At 43.9% G+C, this 21084-nt stretch overlaps 1 protein-coding gene across 11 annotated transcripts in view; it reads left to right on the top strand.

The window, feature by feature from the left end:
* The window catches only part of LOC140650672 (zinc finger and BTB domain-containing protein 5-like), a 93677-nt gene extending 74090 nt beyond the window's left edge, over positions 1 to 19587 (top strand). For 2 of the 11 annotated variants that reach the window (XM_072859340.1, XM_072859338.1), the window contains exon 2: positions 11915 to 19587. In XM_072859340.1, coding sequence (XP_072715441.1) covers positions 11919 to 13940 — 2022 coding nt within the window. In that variant the 5' untranslated portion in view covers positions 11915 to 11918 and the 3' untranslated portion in view covers positions 13941 to 19587. Of the gene's footprint in view, positions 1 to 5949; positions 6084 to 11769; positions 11791 to 11914 lie in introns of those variants that run through there. The other 9 variants (XR_012042124.1, XM_072859345.1, XM_072859347.1 and 6 more) reach the window with 9 other exon arrangements.
* The last annotated feature ends 1497 nt before the right edge of the window (positions 19588 to 21084 follow it).

Raw genomic sequence — 21084 nt, 5'->3', positions numbered from 1 at the left:
CTAGTTTGGATCTTAAAACCCGTGTTGAAAACTGATGTAGTCTCTGTGCAGGTGGCACAACTGACATTTGTTATAATAATCGAAATTTTTCTGGGAAAAGACACCCCCCCCCCCCCCCATATGGAGTTAAACTAAGTGTCTCTAGTTTCATCCAAGTGGTGTTTTAAAAGTGTAGGGAAAGGCATCTTCAGAATCAAAGAGGGCTGAGAGAGGAGTTGTTAAGATTCTTGAGCTTTCAGTAAATAATTAAGTTGAACTGTTACATTTAGAAATTAATGCTGTATTGAGGCAGGCATCATGCTGAGATGTCTATGGTTGCTCTTTCCCTTTGGATGCTTACATGCAGACCTTTAGCTTCACACATCATTTGTGATTTCATTCATGAACAGAGGATTGTTCTGAGACAGGAAAAGCTGGCGATTGAGTTTTCTTTTTAAAGTTGGATCCCCTCCTGTGGGGAAGATGGCTAATAGCAAAGACTACCAGAATACTATGAACCCCAAAGGACAGTTTCCTGGGCTGATAATGTGGAAACTGTAAATTCAGATTAACGCTCATTGGTAGCAGCTTATGCTTTTATGCTCTTCTTTGGCTTTATTGCCAGTTCTGTGTGACAATCAATAGACAATACCCTGCTTTTTCTCCTTCTAAAATCAGTGTTACTACCCAACTGGATTTCTTCTTTTATATCCCTCTGTCCTATCAAACAAGATATCCTGCTCTTGTGAATAGCTAGTTTCTTGTATCCAGGTATGTTTTGCTGTCTTCCTAAATTCAAGAATGGAATCTAATGACTTCATTTCCAGTTTTCTATTGATGCCTAACAAACATTGTGCTTTCATATAACAGACTAGAAAAGCTTATGTCAGGTCTTTCTAGAGACTGACTCATATAAAGGTTATAGTACTGTCTTTGAAGCTCAAGCGATAAAGGCATTGGCAAAGAATTAGCAAGCACCAGTGTTCAGCATCACAGTCTGTGAGACTGTTTCACATTCTAGTTATAACAGGAAACACCTTAACTGGCAAGGCACATCAAAATGCAGGAGTTGAAAGCAAGACATATGGTAAGAGACTGAAATATTCAAGTGTGATACCATGACTGAGGTGCATGATAGGGTTGGAGATAAGTGATCTAGAAGACAAAGAACATAAGTAGATGGGCATGCGCCCTGCCATCACAGATGGCTTTGGTTGCTTCAGACAGCCAAGTGTGTCCTCTTTTTAAAAAAACCAGCTTTTTATGAATACCCTCTCAACATGCTTTCTGTGGCTAGCAGACTGTATTGTTGTTTTTTACTAGCAAGTTGGTCTCACAGCAGGTTGGAGTATCTATTTGCAGTACTTTTCAGATGGTGATAAAACATTGGACACTTTCTGAGCCACATGGAAAACTCTTGTCCTTCATTGGAGGGTTGCTGCAACCAGGAGCAGCTTCAGCAGTGCAGTTTATCTCCTCTGATTCTTAGGCAAGTGGTAACTCATCCTCTCCAACACAGGAGAAAACTTGTAAATGTTGAACTATGCATAAAACCACACTAAGCAAACACTGCAAGTGTACTGTGCAAACTTGAATGTCAGGCACTAAAGCCACTAACTGTTGCTTTGCTATGTTTCTCAGATGTGAAATAAAAGTCCTGTAATGCCTGTCACTTAGTATTGTAGGTGAAATGAAGGTGTCACATTCATGCACTGAGGTTTTGGTTGGATGGAGCAAATCAGTTAAAAGGTGGTTAAAATTATTTCTAGAAGTTCTGGTTCATGTTCAGCCCGAGTACACCCTTAGAGCTGTTGATATATCTAGCTCCTTATTTTGAAGTGATGTAACTTATTGAAAATGCCAAAAAAACCCCAACAAACCAAAACCACAAACCTTAAGGTTCACTCTCCTCTCCCACCTGCTTGCTTATTAAAAAAAAAAAAAAAATCCCCCAAACAATTGGAAGGATATTTTTAAATAGTGATTTTTAAAATCACTGATTAAATATCACAAGATTTTTAAATATCACTGACTATTATCTGGATTTAACCATCCACTTCAGACTTGATGGGAACTTTTTTTGAGCTGTGTTATTTCTAGCACAATCATTAAGCGCAGTAGAAGAGTATTCTAATATTTTTGTAAAATGTAACTTAAGCTAATAGGCCAAAAGTTAATATTGACATGTATCCAAGTATTGGCTATTTGCCAGGGATGTCTGTGGTGGGTTGACCTTGGCTGGCTGCAAGATTGACCACCAAGCTGTTCTATCACTCTGTCTCCATCAACAGGACGGGGAGAAAATACAATGAAAAGCTCGTGGGTTGAGATAAGGGCAGGGAGATGACTTACCAATTATCATCACGGACAAAACAGACTTGACTTGGGGAAATTAATTTACTGTCAATTGTAACAGAGCAGGATAATGAGAACTAAGAACAACTCTAAAAACACCTTCCACCACCCCTCCCTTCTTCCCAGGCTCAGATTCACTCCCGGCTCTTCTACCTCCTCCTCTCCCTGAGCAGCCCAGGGTGATGGGGAATGGGGGTTGCAGTCAGTTCATAACATTGTGTCTCTGGCCCCTTCTTCCTCTCACTCTCACATTGAGATTGGTTCCCTTTCAGAGGGGGAAGTTTCCACTGCCAGACATAATTATTCCAAACATACCAATAATGCATTTGCCCTGGGAACTGTTCATCCAATTCAAGCCGCAAAAAATGCAGCCTATCATAATCAAAACTGCCCACCTCAGGCCACCGTTGGTTTGCAATTCCAAGGGTGGTCAATGCGGGCCAGGTATCCTGACGCAGTTGCAGTGCCCTTTTCCTAGATAACCCCTGGGTTCCATCTGTTTTTGACCAATTGGTTAGCAATTCACCTAAAGGTGTCCCTTTCACTATACTGTGTCTGGTCCCCATTATTATTAACTCTCACCTCCTCACCGCAAAAAAATGATTCATCCAACCGCTATCCCCTGCGCTCAAGTTCCCCAGGTGAACCCACCTTTTGCCATCAGTGGGTCGTTGACTCACAGGGGATCGTAGCAGCTGGTGGATTCAAGCGAGTCTGCGAAGTCCCTTCTGGGGTGCCAAAACTGTTGCGGGATTCTTTATTGGCGACCAAGGAAGGAGATGCAGACACCCTTAAGTATAGAATTCTAAAGGGAAATTCTTTACCACAATGCGCATGCGGTGCCCCAGCCTAGTTCTGAGGGACCCTAATCATAAGTAACACACAGGTTATATAGAATATACAGGTGGGCTATCTCCCAATTACAGTCCTAAGCTTATCTATAGTTGGCGATCCTTCGCGTGGCTGTGTGATCAGAGACAGTGGTCTGGGCTGTTTTTCATCCTTTGTCTGCTACGTGCTCAGAACCGGTTTCCACGAGTTTGTTATCAGACAAGGTTGTCGTAACCAGCTGAGCTTTCGTGCTTCAGTGTCTTCCCTCCTTGAGTTCTTGGAAAGCTTGCTGAAACTAGGGTAAGGTTCATCCTATTAAGCGACCTAAGTTTGTATTTTTCTTCACAGTGGGCCCATTGCTCAGTGGGGCAGGGGACCTAGTGATCAAGGACATCATAAAAGTCAAGTTACTCAATGCTTTTTGCTTCAGTTTTTACTGGTAAGGTCTGCTCTCAGGTCCCTGAACCAGCTAGCACGCTTTGGGGGAGTGAAACAGTAGCACAGTACAGGAAGAAAGAGTTAGGGAGCACTTAAGCCAATTGGACATATACAAGTCCATGGGACCAGATGGGATGCATCCAAGCGTGCTGAAGGAGCTGGCCAATGTCATTGGGAGGCCGCTATCATCTTTGAAAGGTTATGGCAATTGGGGGAGGTACCTGATGGCTGGAACAGGGCAAACATCACTCCCATTTTCAAGAAGGACAAGAAGGAGGATCCAGGGAACTACAGGCTGGTCAGCCTTACCCTCTTTTCCCAGGAAGATTATGGAGCAAATCCTCTTAGAAGCCATTTCTAAAGAGATGAAAGACAAGAAGGTGATTTGGAGCAGCCAACACGGCTTTAGCAAGGGCAAATCATGCCTGACCAATCTCATTGCTTTCTGTAATGAGGTGACTGGCGCTGTGGAAGAGCGGAAGGCAGTGGATGTTGTATACCTTGACTTTAGCAAGGCCTTTGACACAGTCTCCTATAGTCTTTTATCTCCAAATTGGTGGGATATGGGCTTGATAAGTGGATGATAAGGTGGATGGAAAATTAGCTGGACTGCTGAGCTCAAGGAGTTGTGATCAGTGGTACAAAGTCCAGCTGGGGGCCAGTAACTAGTGGGGTCCCTCAGGGATCAGTACTGGGATCAATACTGGTATTTAATGTCTTCATTAATGATCTGGACGATGGGATGGAGTGCACTGTCAGCAAGTTTGTGGATGACACCAAATTGGGGGGGGGGGGGGTGGGGGTGGTCAGTATGCTGGAGGTCAGGGCTGCCATTCAGAGGGACCTGGACAGGCTGGAGAAATGGGATGACCGGAACCTCATGAAGCTCAACACAAGCAGATCCGAAGTCCTGCATTCCTCGAATGAAATAACCCTATGCAACAATACAAGCCAGAGGCCAACTGTCTGGGAAGCAGCTCCACAGAAAAGGATCTGGGGTCCTGGTGGACAACAAGTTGACGATGTGTACAAGCACATGACGATGTGTGCAAGCAGTGTGCCCTTGCAGCAAAGATGACCAACTGCATCTTGAGCTGTATTAGCAAAAGTGCAGCCAGCAGGTCCAGGGAAGTGATCCTTCCCCTTTATTCGGCACTTGTGAGACTGCATCTGCAGTACTGTGTCCAGTTTTGGGTTCCCCAGTACAAGAAAGATAGCAACACACTGGAACAAGTCTAGCGGAGGGCCACCAAGCTGGTTGGGGGCTGGAGAACACAACATCCAAGGAGAGGCTGAGAGAACTGGGCCTGTTCAGCCTGGAGAAGAGGGAGAGATAAGGACAGGGAGATTACTTGCCAATTACCATCACGGGCAAAACAGACTCGACTTGGGGAAATTAATTTAATTTACTGTCAATTAATTGTAACAGAGCAGGATAAGGAGAAATAAGAACAAGTCTAAAAACACCTTCCCCCCCACCCCTCCCTTCTTCCCAGGCTCTCAGCTTCACTCCTGACTCTTCTACACCCTCCCCCCCCCCCCAAGCGGCACAGGGTGATGGGGAATGGGGGTTGTGGTCAGTTCATAACGTTTCATCTCTGCGGCTCCTTCCTCCTCATGCTCTTCCCCTGCTCCAGCGTGGGGTCCCTCCCACGGGATACAGTCCTTCACGAACTTCTCCAATGTGGGTTCTTCCCATGGGCTGCAGTTCTTCAAGAACTGCTCCAGCATGGGTCCTTTCCACGGGGTACAGTCCTTCAGGAGCAGACTGCTCCAGCGTGGATCCCCCATGGGGTCACAGGTCCTGCCAGAAAACCTGCTCCTGTGTGGGCTCCTCTCCACGGGGCCGCAGTTCCTGCCAGGAGCCTGCTCCTGCGTGGGCTCTCCACAGGCTGCAGCTTCCTTCAGGGCATATCCACCTGCTCCAGTGTGGGGTCCTCCACGGGCTGCAGGGTGGATATCTGCTCCACCGTGGACCTCCATGGGCTGCAGGGGGACAACCTGCCTCACCATGGTCTTCACCACGGGCTGCAAGGGAATCTCTGCTCTGGCACCTGGAGCACCTCCTCCTCCTCCTTCTTCCCTGACCTTGGTGTCTGCAGGGTTGTTTCTCTCACATTTTCTCACTCTTCTCTCCCCCAGCTGCTGTTGCACAGCGTATTTTACCCTGATATGTATCCTTCCACAAGCACAGCTCACTAAGCATGAGGAGTATCATGACACCCACAAAGCCCTTCTGGAGCGAGGCCGTACCCAGGCGGCTCTGTGATTAGCTGAGGAAAGGGGAGACGGGGTGGGGCTTACTCCTCCCAGCTGCTCTTTCTCTTGGTCACGTGTAGTTGACGCGAGTTGGGTTTCTGTGCTGCACTTCCTACGTCATCGAGAATGTGAGGTGGTGGATGCAGCGTCCAGTTTGGTCAGCGGCAGTGGCGACTTTTATCTCCAAATTGCGTTTTCAGGTGGCATGGAAGACGCAACAGGTGAGTCACTGGGGAGAGGGTGTGCTGCTGCTCGCATCTCTCTCCACTGCGGCGGGGCCACCCTGTGCGGCCTCTCTCATTCCTGTCTCATAAGGATTCCCGACGGTGGTGAAGGTCGCGCCGGGCTAGACCGCTGCTGCCTCTGGAGCATGAGCGTCCTAGACTGTCACGGCAGCGCGGAGGGGGGCGGGGAGCACCCGGAAGCGGCAGGGGGGTGGTGGTGTACGGTAGCCGGGCTGCATCAATTCGTCCCCGCGCTCCAGATTGGGAGTGGCGTCTTGGGACACGCTCCTCAGTGGGAACCGCAGGAGAGATGTTCCGCCATGATGCGGAGTAGGCGACGACTGGACAGGAGTAGGGAGAATAACAACAGCACGCGGCAGTCTTCTGCAAGCCGCCTGGAATCCTAGCTGCTGATCCCTTGGTCGCTTTCTCTCATGCACGCAGGCAGTGAGCTCTGCAGTACCTGCTGCCGAGGAGCTGGTGGCAGTCTACACAGCAGAGCTTGAAAGCCTGATCCTGCTCAGGACACAAACACGCTCAGGTTGCTTCTCTAAATCCTCACATTGTTCCTGATGCAGGCACCGGGAAAAGGCTAAACAAGAGAATGCAATGGCTGCCTTCCAAACTCAACACTGTGTTTAGGTGTCTTTTCTTTTGGCAGTTCCACTTCTTTACAGAGAATCTCTTCTCAGGCTTGAAGAAAAAAAAAAAAAGAGAACCATTCAGGTTGGAAGGGACTTCTGGAGGTCTCTAGTCCAACCTCCTGCTTAAAGCAGGGTCAACACTGAATTCAGACCAGCTTGCTCAGGGTTTTCTCTAGTCAGGGCTTGAAAACCTCCAAGACTGGAGACTGCACAACTTCTCAGGGCCCCTGTTTCACTGCTTGACTGTCCTCATGGTGAAAAACAGTTTTCTTATAGCCAACGTGAACCTTGCTTGTTTCAATTTGTGCCCATTGTGACATCTTCCCACTATGCAACACTGAAGAGCCTGGCTCTGTCTTCTTGATAGCCTCCCTCATAGGTACTGGGGGGCTGCTATTAGGTGCCCCTGCAGCCTTCCTTCCTCCAGGCTGAACAAGCACCGTTCCCTCAGCCTCTCCTCATAGTGCAAGTACTCCAGCCCCTGACATCTTGGTGGCCCTCTGCTGAATTTGATCCACTTTATCAATTACTTTCTTGTATTGGGGTGCCCAAAATTTGACACAGCATTCTAGATGTGATCTAATGAGCACCAAGTAAAGGAGGATAATCACTTCCCTCAGTCTACTAGCTATGCTCCTGGTAATATATCCCAGGATACTGCTAACCACCTTTGCTAACAGGGCACAGTTCTGGCTCATATTCAGCTTGCTGTTTTCCAAGATTCTCGGGTCCTTTTCAGCAGAGCTGCTCCCCAGCCAGTCCCCAGATGGTACTCATGCCAGGGGTTCTTCTTCCCTAGGTGCAGGACTTGGCATTTGTCCTTGTTGAATTAAATTAAGTTCCTGTCAGCCCATTCCTCCAACCTGTCTAGGTCTCTCTGAATGGCAACCCTGCCCTTGAGTGTATTTACTTCATCCTCCCAACTCCTGCAAACTTGACAAGAGCAAGATGCATTACCTCCTCCAGGTGTTTGATAAAGATTTTAAACAGGACAGGTCCCAGGATAGACCCCTGCAGTACCCCACTTGTCACAGGCACCCCGGTAGAGTACAGCCCATTAACCACCACTCTCTGAGCTCAGTCACCCAACTAGTTTTTAAACCCATCTAGTTGTCCACCCATCCAGACTATAATATCCCAACTTGGATACAAGAATATTGTGGGATACAGTATTGAAAGTCCTGCTAAAGTCGAGGTAAATGACATCCAGTGCTCTCCCTTCATCCACAAATCCTGCCATTTTATCACAGAAGGCAATTAGGTTGGTCAGGCATGATAGCTCCTTGGTAAATGCATGCTGACTGTTCCCAATCACCTTCTCCTTCATGTGCCCAAAAACATGTTCCAAGAGGACTTTCTCTATGATTTTCCCAGGAACTGAAGTTCCCTGGGTTGAACTTTTGACCTTTTTTTTTTTTTTTAAGATGAATGCAACATTTGTCCTTCTCTAGTCATCAGGGAATTCCCCTGATCTTCATGACTTTTCAAAGCTGATAAGAGAACGGCCTCACTATGAAACCAGCCAGTTCTCTCAGCACCCTTGGATGCAGCCCATCTAGTCCCATGGATTTGTACAGATTAAGTTCTCTGAAATAATCCCCAATTCAATCCTCATCCACTGTTGGTAGTTTTCCTTGAACCCTGTCTCTAAGCACAGAGGCCTGGGAGACTGTTGGTGCAGATAGAGGCCAAGAAGGCATTGAGTACCTCAGCCTCATCTATGTCCGCTGTCACTAGATCACCCATCCCATTCAGCAATAGGCCCACCTTCTCCTTGTTCAGTCTTTTACTATTAAAGTGGTAGTAGAAGCTCTTTGTCGCCCTTGATCTGTGATCTGTAGAGTTCCTCAAGTTGCTTAAAGAAGGCTTTGTTTGCTTCCTCACCCTGTCTGTAACAAACTCCTGCCACAATATCACCCTTATTGGCTTCTGCTTTGATCTTGTTCGATTCCTGTTAGTTGTAAGGGTAATCTTTGGAAATTGAGACCAATGTAAGCAAAGATATAGCTGTATCTGGGATGGAGTCACTTCTTGGAAAATAAAAACAAACTGGGTAACCAAATTAATTTCCTTTATGATATTTAACTTCTGATTAAATCATATAATGAAGAAGCAGTCAGATATCATAAACCTGTCAGCTCATGGTAACTATTAGTTGTATGGGGAGCTATCTGTGGAGAAACAGGTTAAAGACTATTACATAATATTGCTATTTATTTTCCCCAGATGGATATGCAGAGTTACTGGGGGGGGGGGGGGGGAAGTTCACTTCAAATTTTAGTGTCTTTTGTTAAGTAGTTCAAATAGCTTTTTCTTTTTTTTTTTTAATTTTTATTTCAGTTGTACCATGTTTTAGTTCAAAGTAAACAGTAACTAAGCAACCATTTTGGCACTAGCAAGCCACTCATCCACTTCTGCTTTTACTTGGCCCAACTTTTTGTTTTAACACCAAAATAATTATAATGATTCTTCAGTGTGTTGACTACTTGTGCAAAATACACAGGTGCAACATTAGTTGCACCTAGCACCTATTAGTGCAACTAATAGGTCTTACTTGACAGGCCATCACCAGTATCTGTGAGAAGTATTAAGGGTTCCTCTATTATAATGAGCTACCAAGACTGAAGAATTTCTTACTTACATGCATAGCTACGTCTTGAAAAGTGTCAGACTTAGAGGTTAATGCAGATAGTTAGGAACCATCTGTAGTCAAGTTTTGAAAAATATTGTATTGTTCCTGTTTTAAGTTGGTTGATACTGATTAAGAATTACCAACTCGAGCCAGCAGGCAGTAATTAGACACTATCCTAGTGATAAGTTATCAAACCTGAAAAATAAACAAAACCCATAAAACCTTCTACTTTAACTGTCATGCTTGTGCTTGGCATTAGGATGGGGATAAAAACTAAATAGATAGGGCCAGTGTTTCCCATATTTGGTGGTACAGGAGTACCGGTTTGCAGTACTATTCTGGTTAACTAATTGAATAACCTGTGACCTGAAAGCCATCGGGCCTTTTTAAGTGGTACACACTCTACAGTGCTCAGTAGTTCAATCAAGATGGGAAACATCCTGATCTCTTGTTAGGGAACTGCTGAATCTGGCAGCACCATAGAGGCAAGTCTGCCACAGCTCCATATCCCCAGATCCAACCAGTAGCAAGGCTGAGAATGTATTCCCAGTAGGCATACAAATACATATATAATACACATATACACATGGCCAGCAACACAGAACAACACAGACAGAAACACTCAGCACTCAGACAAACAGCAACAATGGCCTCATCCTGTTCCCCTCTCTGGCTGATCAGGATGAAGGTCCATTAGTGGGAAATATATACGTATATACAATGTAGATCCATCCAGTAACTGGATTTAGACACTCAGTCTATCCAGTAGCTGGCCCCTGGATCTCCTGGTCTCCCCAGTTGCTGGCACCTGGGCATACGAGCCCCCAAGGCCCATAGCCTCACTCCAGTTGCCAGTACAGACCTTCTTTCACATACACACACTGTGATCCCCCGGTAGCTGGGCTTAGACACTCGATCTACCCAGTAGCTGGCCCCTGGATCCCCCCAGTCTCCCCAGGTGTCTCCCACAGAAACACACACACACACACACACACACACACGTAAACGAGTCTCTTATTCTACCCCCAGACCCCACGGTCTCTTTGGCAGTTGGCTTGGACCCCCTGGTCCCTCCGGTAGCCAATTCCTCCAGGTGCCTCACCCTTAGAGACACATGCATACCTGGCTCCCAAGCCACGACCTTCTCCAATGTGGGTCCTTCCCACGGGCTGCAGTTCTTCAAGAACTGCTCCAGCATGGGTCCTTTCCACGGGGTACAGTCCTTCAGGAGCAGACTGCTCCAGCGTGGATCCCCCATGGGGTCACAGGTCCTGCCAGAAAACCTGCTCCTGCGTGGGCTCCTCTCCATGGGGCCGCAGTTCCTGCCAGGAGCCTGCTCCTGCGTGGGCTCTCCACGGGCTGCAGCTTCCTTCAGGGCATATCCACCTGCTCCAGCGTGGGGTCCTCCACGGGCTGCAGGGTGGATATTTGCTCCACTGTGGGCTCTCCACGGGCTGCAGCTTCCTTCAGGGCATATCCACCTGCTCCAGCGTGGGGTCCTCCACGGGCTGCAGGGTGGGTATCTGCTCCACCGTGGACCTCCATGGGCTGCAGGGGGACAACCTGCCTCACCATGGTCTTCACCACGGGCTGCAGGGGAATCTTTGCTCTGGCGCCTGGAGCACCTCCTCCCCCTCCTTCTTCCCTGACCTTGGTGTCTGCAGGGTTTGTTTCTCTCACATTTTCTCACTCCTCTCCCCCAGCTGCTGTTGCGCAGGAGTTTTTTTACCCTTTCTTAAATATGTTATCACAGAGGCACTACCAAAGTCGCTGATTGGCTCAGCTTTGGCCATCAGCGGGTCCATCTTGGAGCCAGCTGAAACTGGCTCTATCCAACATCGGGGCAGCTTCTGGCATCTTCTCACAGAAGCTACCCCTGTAGCCCCCCGCTACCAAAACCTTCCACATAAATCCAATACAAGGTTATATGTCTATCTGGAGTTCTGTGTGCAAATTATGTTTGTAGTTCATGGCTGCACGCATATGAAAATAATAACTCTAAAAGTTCCTATGCAGAAGGCAGATATTTGATTGAAGTTTTTTGTGGTGTAACAGATGGCAATTGACTCCTTGTATACTCCTGAAGATGAAGCTAGACCAATTCAGCCTAGAGTTAAAGCTCAAATTTTTCAATATGAGGAACAATTTATCAAAGACTGTATTGGCTTCTTAACAAGTAGAAATTTTTACATCAGGATTGGATGGTTTACTGAAGAGGTGTTTTAATTTGAACAGGAATTAACAGGAAGCACATTGCATTATTCAGCTCGCAGTAGAGCATCCTGTGACACGTTCAGTGTGGTGTTAGCTATTATACTATGTTAACTCCATAACAGATTCTGGTTTGGGGGTTCTTTTGTTTGTTTTTGTGCTCCTTCACAGGGTTGCCAGCATGAGTATAATATCAATATGGTAGTGGGAAATTAAGGTAAGTTTTTGGTCATCTGTCTCTTAGCCATCATCTTTTTTTTTTTTTTAAACTGTTCTCACTGTGATGTAAGTCAAACTTCATCCATTTTTAGCATTATAGCTTCTTGTGCTTTATTTTATAGAATCATGGATTTTCCAGGACACTTCGAGCAAGTCTTTCAGCAGCTAAACTACCAGAGGCTTCATGGCCAACTTTGTGACTGTGTCATCGTGGTGGGAAACAGGCATTTCAAAGCCCATCGCTCTGTTCTGGCAGCGTGTAGCACACACTTCCGAGCTCTCTTTACTGTAGCAGAGGGTGATCAAAGTATGAACATGATTCAGCTGGACAGTGAAGTGGTGACAGCAGAAGCTTTTGCTGCCCTGATTGATATGATGTACACTTCTACACTAATGCTTGGGGAGAGCAATGTAATGGATGTCTTGCTGGCTGCTTCTCACCTACATTTGAACTCTGTTGTTAAAGCATGTAAACACTACCTTACTACCAGGACGCTACCAATGTCTCCACCTAGTGACAGAGTTCAGGAGCAAAATGCACGCATCCAAAGATCTTTCATGCTTCAGCAGCTTGGGCTGAGCATTGTGAGCTCTGCATTAAATTCCACCCAGAGCGCAGAGGAACAACTAAATACCATGAGCTCATCGATGAGAAGTAACATAGAACAACGTACTACCTTTCCTATCCGGCGTCTCCACAAGCGTAAACAGTCTTCTGATGATCGGGCCAGACAGCGAATCAGACCTACCGTAGATCAGTCCATTTCAGATGTTACTCCAGAGAGTGGGCAGTCAGTAGTTCATTCACAAGAAGATTTTTTTTCACCAGATTCACTGAAGAATGTGGACAATTCTAAGGCTGATGCTGTTATTGATAAACAAGAGGATAATACTATTATGTTTGATCAGTCTTTTGGTGCTCAAGAAGATGCTCAAGTGCCCAGCCAGTCAGACAACAGTGGAGGAAACATTTCACAGATATCCATCTCATCTCAGGTAATACAAGTGGAAACCAGTTTTGATCAGGAAGCTACTTCTGAAAAAAATAACTTCCCATGCAAAAATCCAGAGGTCAGTCTAAATGAAAAAGAACACACGGGGGTGGTGGTTAAATCTGAGCCTTTGAGTTCCCCAGAGCCTCAAGATGAAGTGAGCGATGTCACTTCTCAAGCAGAAGGCAGTGAGTCTGTTGAAGTGGAAGGAGGAGTGGTTAGCGCAGAGAAGATAGAACTGAGTCCTGAAAGCAGTGATCGTAGCTTTTCTGACCCACAGTCTAGTACTGATAGGGTGGGAGACATCCATATTATGGAAGTGTCAAATAACCTGGAACACAAGTCCACTTTCAGTATCTCAAATTTTCTGAATAAAAGCAGAGGTGGTAACTTTGGTGCAAGTCAAAATAGCAATGATAACATTCCGAATACAACAAGGGACTGCAGAATGGATGGTGATACCTCTTACCTATTGAGTTCAGAGTCTGGGCCTGCTAGTAGTCATTCCTCTGTTACAGTTTGTCATGTAGAGAATCCATTCAGTGAGTCTGCAGACTCTCATTTTGTTAGACCAATGCAGGATGCAGTGGCTCTTCCATGTGTACAGACTTCTGGGTACAGGGCTGCAGAACAATTTGGTATGGATATTCCAAGGTCAGGCTTGGGCCTGCACTCTTCATCAAGGACAGTGATGGGATCTGTAAGAGGTGGAGCTAGTAGCTTTCCTGGCTATCGTCGCATAGCCCCCAAAATGCCTGTTGTGACCTCTGTCAGGAGCTCCCAGCTACAAGATAACACTTCCAGTTCCCAGCTGTTAATCAATGGGACCGCTTTTGAAAATGGACATCCTTCACAACCTGGTCCACCACAGTTGACAAGGGCATCTGCAGATGTTCTTTCAAAATGTAAGAAAGCCTTATCTGAACATAATGTTTTGGTTGTTGAAGGTGCTCGTAAATATGCCTGTAAGATCTGCTGCAAGACTTTTTTGACCCTAACAGACTGTAAGAAGCACATTCGTGTGCATACAGGAGAAAAGCCTTATGCCTGTTTAAAGTGTGGCAAACGGTTCAGCCAATCCAGCCATCTATATAAACATTCCAAAACAACCTGTCTGAGGTGGCAGAGCAGCAATCTACCTAGCACTTTGCTTTAATCTCCCCCACTCCCTAGCCCCATGGGAATGCTAATACAAACTTTTAAGACTGGAGTATTTCAGAACACTAATGTTCTTTTGTTCAAGGCTGAAGGTTAAGAAGCTGCCCTTGTAGATTAGTGAATGCTTGCATGTGATTGTGCTGCATTCACAAAAGTCTTGGTTCTGTAAATTGGTGATAATGCCATATTTACCTCACAGGGGTGTTGTGAGACTTAAACAACTGTTAATGAACTGCTTTGAGATCTTCAGAAGGAGGCACTGTAGACAGGTTAAGAGTTATTGTTAAATACATGCAGGTCTTGGGCTCACAGGGATGTAATCCCTAAAACCAACTAGTTCCATTGTAGGGCAGGCAGGTGGGGGTTGAGTGAGAATGTAGTTAACTCCTAATTCTGTTGGAGTAGCATGTTTCAAGAATGTAAAACTGAAGGGCAAATAATTTGGGGGGGGATTTTGTAAAATTCTGAAAACATTTAAATAAATGACCCATAACATAAGTTGGTAAGTTGTGTATGAACAGTAATGCAAAGAGATCTTTACAGTAACTAATACAGATTGCATATTCTTAAAAGAAAACCAACCTTGGATGCACCCGTCCTCCATAAAATGCTTTAAAATGTTAATTATGAAAGTAGTTTTAGGGTTCTGAATGCATTTTTGGCTGTTTTGCAGTAAAGGACAGTGTGTAATGAAGGTACTTAAAGTAAGTCCATGACAAGTAACTTCTGGACTGTTAGATGTGTATATAAATACTTTGAATACAACAAGATCTGGTTGTTTCACCATTTTTTCTGTAAAAACTTGTATTGAGTAATAAGTGAAATACTGTTTCTTGTTTGTGCTATTCTTAGCAATATTTTAACCAACTTGTATTTCATATATTTAAATTTCATAGACATGGAAGCCTGAAACGAGCTTGTCTATATCTAACTTTGTTTTTTTAAAATGAGAGATGATTTGTGGTGGCTCTTTTTACTGGGTTAAGGTAGTTTCTTACTCCAGATGCAGATAGTCAATCTGATTCACATTATTGTGTAAGCATATTATCGTTGCCTCATTTTATCTTCAGGCTTTAATTTCTTCCTCCATATACTTACTGTCCTTCCTAACTATAGATTGTTCCTCAGATCAATGTCAGGAATGAGTCTCACTTGCCATATTTATGGATGTCTCTGTATAAAATGTAGCTATCAACACCAAACCTTCAGTTTAGAGTAGTATCATAAATGTACTTTTTCAAGTAAGTAAAAATCTATCATTAATTTCATTTAAAATATAGCATTATACACTTTGTAAAGCAGAAGTTCAGTGATCTTTATTCTTCAGGTGAATTGCATAGATTGTGTTTTAATTTCTTCTTCTTAGAAACCACTGTAACTAATAATATTTGCAGGAGTTTTTTTAGTTTTGTTTTTTTGTTACAGATGCCCATGAACTAACTACTGCCTTTCAATATATTAGGTTTCTAAATAAATTTTGGAGTACTTATACTGATAAATGTTACTCTGCTATATGAGAGCTGGGTCAGTGCTTCAGCATGTCAGTTCTACCTAGAACAGACAGATATTTAACATTTTCTATATCTAAGTCACACAGCAGTTGCTGCTTTTAATATAAAAACGTACTTGTGAACTTCCCCTCTTTGTTCTGTATAGCAAATATATCCTGTGTGATGTTATTGACCAATTTTGAGGAACTTGTGCTATCTGATAGACAGGTTAGTCTTCTGAATGATCTTGGATTTATATTTAGGTAAACTGAAAAGAAAATCCTAATTCACAGTGCTGTAACTAATTTTAACTGGATGAACAATCCAAAGTATTGAAGCACCAAAACAAAATGTGCATTGTCAGACCAAAGGAAATATGGAACTCTCTCTACATGTGTCTTTATATGAAACAGTACTTCACTAAAAAAGAAATACAGCTTAATCTCCTCTAACCACACTTCTCCATGTTGGAAAAACTGCCTAATGTCTGTCAATACTTTATTTGCAGCTTTAGCATCCAAGATAAATAAGAATGTGGAACTATGGTGAATGGCATGATTAAATCCTTTAGTATGTTAAAAGCTCACTAGAGGTTTTATTTAATGGTCACATTTCTGGATCTTTATTTTTAAAGCATTAAAGAAATTTGTCATACTTACAGAAAGCAGTAGGAAAGAGCACATTTTGTTTGATAATCATATTGATATCAGGGTCTAATGACATTGAGCCTCACTCAGTCTCACTGGATCAACAATAAGATACAGTATTTTCTACTTAATTATCTTGCTCGTGTATTGCCTTATTAGTGACATCCTGCCTATTTTTTCCATCTTCCTTGCCTTTCTAGTGTTTCTCTTGAAATTAGTTTTATCTGTATTTTCTATCAGCTTTCATATGCTACATTGCACCTGAAACCCTACCATGTTTAACTGTACTTTTTGACTAGCCAGAGGTTGTAAGGGAGGACTTAGTTTTTTTTAAAAAAAATTATTATTATTTTTGCAAGTAGCAATTTTTAATTTTCATCATTCATTGATTCTAGTGCTCCTGGAGGGGCATACTGAAAACCCAGGAACTTGTGTCTGACTGCTCTTGCTTTCTTGGTCTTTCACTATCATAGATTCACAGAACATTTGGGTTGGAAAGGACCTCAGGAGGTCTCTAGTCCAACATCCTGCTCAAAACAGGGTCAGCTATGAGGTCAGACCAGGTTGCTCAGGCTTTGTGCAGTCAGGGCTTGAAAACCTCCAAGAACAGAACTCCCACAACCTCTCTTGGCCCCTGTTCCACTGCTTGACTGTCCTCATAGTGAAAAAGTTTTTCCTCATATCCAGTCTGAACTTCTCTTGTTTCAACTTTATGCCTGTTGTTTCTCATCCTCCCACTATGCACCACTGTGAAGAGCCTGGCTCCATCTTCTTGTTGATCTCCTTGTATGTATTGGAAGGCTGCTACTAGGTCCCCCAAAGCCTTTTTTTCTCCAAGCTGAACAAGCCCATTTCTCTCAGCCTCTCCTTATGGGGCATTTGCTCTAGCTCCCTGCACTTCTTGGTGGCTGTACTGGGTCTGGCTGGGATGGAGTTAACTTTCTTCATAGCGGCCCATATGGTGTTGTGCTTTGCATTTGTGGCTGAAACAGTATTGATAACACGCTAATGTTTTGGCTATTGCTGAACAAGTGCTTGCAGGGTGGATGTTTGGCTGCTGGCCAGGGTCAACCCACCCCAGTGGCCTTCCACTGAATTTGCTCCATTTTGTTGATCTCTTTCCTATATTGGGGGCCCAAAACTGGATGCAATATTCTAGATGTGGTCTAATGAGTGCCAAGTAAAGGGAGATGATCACTTCCCTGGATCTGTTGGCTATGTTCCTGTTAATACAGCCCAGGATGCTGTTAGCTGCCTTTGCTGCCTGGGCATACTGCTGACTCATGTTCAGCTTGCTTTCTACCACAGTCCCCAGCCCTTTACAGCAGAGCTGCTTCCCAGCCAGTCTGTCCCCAGCCTGTATAGTTGCAAGGGATTTTTTTCCCTCCTGGGGGCAGAGTTTAGCATTTGTCCTTGTTGAGTTTTATAAGTTTCTTCCTTTTGGCCCATTCCTCCAGACTGTCTGGCCTCTCTTGAATGGCAGCCCTGCCCTAGCATATCAACTGATGCCCTAATTTGGTGTCATTTATAAACTTGATGAGAGTGCACTCTACCACCTCCAGGTCATCGAAGAAGATGTTAAACAGGAAAGTTCCCAGGATATACCCTTGCAGTACCTGACTTGTAACCAGCCTCCAGGTAAAGTAAGACCCATTAACCACTACCCTCTGAGCCCAACCATCCAACCAGTTTTTTACTCATCTAGTTGTCTACCCATCCAGAGAGTAATTTCCCAACTTGGATACAAGAATATTGTGGGAGACAGTATTGAAAGCCTTGCTGGAGTCGAGCTAAATGACATCCAGTGCTCTCCCCTTGTCCACAAATCCAGCCGTTTTATCATAGAAGACAATGAGGTTGGTCAGGTGTGATTTACTCTTGGTAAATCCATGCTGACTGTTCTTAATCACTGTAGTGATCCTGACCAGGAGACCATTGTACATCGAGGAATTAGTGATCCACATAACAGTTAACCTGAGGAGGCCAGGCCTGTGCTGTGCTGCACATACAGTGTGGCCTTCAGGCCTGTGTTTGTGCTGCACAACTTGGCTGCAGGATAAACTCAGCCAGCTCATTGTAACAGAGCACCCACTTGGTACCAGCAGTTATGCCAGCTGTGTGGTCTTGCCTTTATCTAACAGTGCAGCAAGAAGTTCTCATGTGAACATCCTTTGTGAATAGAGTTGTTTTCTTGTAAGGAAATTATATAATACCTCAAATGACCAAAAAGGAGGAACCTCTCTCTCCACGGACAGAATCTGCACAGCACGCCATGGGAAAATCCATCTGTGGTCTGTCTGATGCTGCACAAATGCAGGGTTTCCAGCATCTGAAGGGACGTAAGATTTACTCGCTATCTATATTCCTCTTCTTATTCTGTCTTATTAAAACAGCTATTTTATTAAGCCATTTCTTGTTGGGCCTTTCTTATTGAGATCCAGAAATAACCCTGCACTGTCTCGCTCGCTCACTTTTCTCCACACCCCCCCCATCCCCCCCAGTGCAGAACAGTCACCTTTTTCTCCTTCATGTGCCCAGAAACATGTTCTAAGAAGAGTCAGTTCATGATTTTCCCAGGGACTAAAGTTAGACTGACTGGCCTGTAATTCCCTGGATCATCTTTTTGGCCTTTTTTGAAGATGGATGCAACATTTGTCCTTTTTCAGTCATCAAGGACCTCCCCTGATCTCCACAACCTTTCCAAGATGATAGAGAGCAGCCTCCCAGTGACATCAGCCAGCTCTCTCAGCACCCTTGGATGCATCCCATCTGGTCCCATGGACTTGTATGGGTTGAGATTTCTCAAGAGGTTCCTGATTTGACCCTCATCCACTACTGGTAGAGTTCTTCTTGAACCCTGTCTCTACGTACAGAGTCCTGGAAAACCTCATTGATTAAGACCAAGACAAAGAAGGCAGTGAGTACCTCAGCCTTGTCTGTGTCTGCTATCACTAAATTACCTACCCCATTCATCAACAGATGCTCATTTTCCTTGCTCAGCCTTTTACTATTAATGTATCAATAGAAGCTGCTCTTGTTGCCCCTGAATCCATTGCAGGTGTCAACTCTATGAAGCATTATTTCAGAAAGATATCACCGTGTAAATAACCTATACTGCAAAATAAATACTGCATCTCCAAGCCTGATAATTGTCACAAAGCTATCACTGTTGGGTTTTTTTTGTTTGGAAGACTTACTTTCTGAGCATTACAGTGAGATCTCACGTGAAGATGTCAGTATGTTTAGTATTACGAAATACATCCAAAAATAAATACTACGTTTTTGTGCTCTTATGTCTGATTTGATTTACTTGCTTACATTGTCCTGGTTTTTTTGTTGATAGCTTGCAGTGGATTATTGACCGAACAAGTTCTGGTTGTGTGTTCAGTAAGCAGGTTTGCATGTGTTATGCAATCACTTGTCAGTGGAAATTAATCTTGTTCAACTGTGAACACACAATTGTGTTTTGTTGTTTTTTTTTTTAAACAAATTAAACAAAGTACACAGTACTGCTCATGCAAGCCTCCTGCCTTACACTGATTTTTTTTTTGCCAACTTCAAGGACACAGAGTACTTGATCAACATACAAATGGACAGTAGTTGAGCCATTATAAAGTCTTACAGGGTTGTGTTATCCCATCAACATTTTGTGAGCCAATTTGAACCAGTAGAGTGAGATTGCAGCAGTTGTATATTGGGAAAATTTGCATAAAGTTAGAACGTATTTTCTGTTCTCTGACAATTATGTCTGCAGATGACCACTGCATGTCACTCAGACTTAATTGGTTGTATAAATTAATTTGGCTAACAGGCAATGTGGGCCACTTTAAAAGTAATCTTGAAAGTGGTCACCTACTATTTATGCTAGCCTTTAAAAGAATATTGGTTTTTATCTAAAAATAATCGTAAAGGGCTCTTTTATAGTAACAGTGCTGTTCCTTTAGGGTATATTCTTTATATGAGCTAATTATTATGGTCATTATTGAAATAATAGTAATATCACCAGCAAGAGAGGGAGACCCATCAGAGCTCTTTTGGTAAGTGTTCTTGCACCTATCTTCTTTCCTGTAAGAGAAATGGAAAGGACTATATGTTGACTTTTGCTAATGCTATATCAGTTAGTCTTGTTTATCTTTACACAGCTGGAGTGCTGAAGACACTTGTGTTTTAATAAATTGTTTGGTAGACCAGTTACTCTTATGTAAACATACTGCTAGCCGTGGTCTTGAATAGCTGTTTTTGATGGCATTGTCTGAAAGGACTATAGCAGGAGAGATGTGTCATAATATATAATTTGATCTCTGTGCTGTAGGAATCCAGAAAGAGTGAGGGGGGCGTGTGGAAGAGAAAACATAAGAAATCAACTTTGCTGTAGATGGCCAAGTTTGTCAGCTCAAAAATTTGCCTTCTGTTTATAAACAAAGCATTTGATGATTGAGAAATTGAGATGCAGCAGCTGTGAAATTCATAATCCATTGTCATTTGTCGCCCTCAGAATACATTATATGTCTACATTCATCCCTACACACATGCAGAGAAGGATCCTGTGAGGACAGCAGCATCACAGACACTTTTGCAGCCGGTGTCTGCTTACATCTAGAGGGAGACTCTGAAGCAGTGATGTAGAAGTACAACTGTTCTGCAGTGGTAGCTTTTGCAAGCTATTACACTATTTAGTGATGACTAAAACTCCTGATTAATAATTTTATGTAGAGGACACCCAGCATTTTTTCAGCACAAAATCCTATTGGGAGGAAGACCATCAGACCAGACCAAGCACATTATTTGTGCTAGGTTCAGCTCAGAACAGTCATGCTCAACCTTTCATAAAAAGTTGTAGGCTCCTTTAAGCAAAGAGGGAGAAAGAAGGTTAATATTCTTTAGTATTTTAATAATAGATTTTTAAAAAATCTTAGGAAACAAGTCTTGCTAGTGAGGGTGTACTCAAACCCTCCTTTGCTGAGGGAGCAGGACAATCAAAGCTGTAGAAGGTACCATCTTGAAG

The sequence above is a fragment of the Ciconia boyciana genome, chromosome 4 (assembly GCF_034638445.1).
Source record: "Ciconia boyciana chromosome 4, ASM3463844v1, whole genome shotgun sequence".
Lineage (NCBI taxonomy): Eukaryota > Metazoa > Chordata > Aves > Ciconiiformes > Ciconiidae > Ciconia > Ciconia boyciana.
The sequence above is the reverse complement of the archived record's forward strand: the minus strand, read 5'-3'. Positions and strand labels throughout refer to the sequence as shown.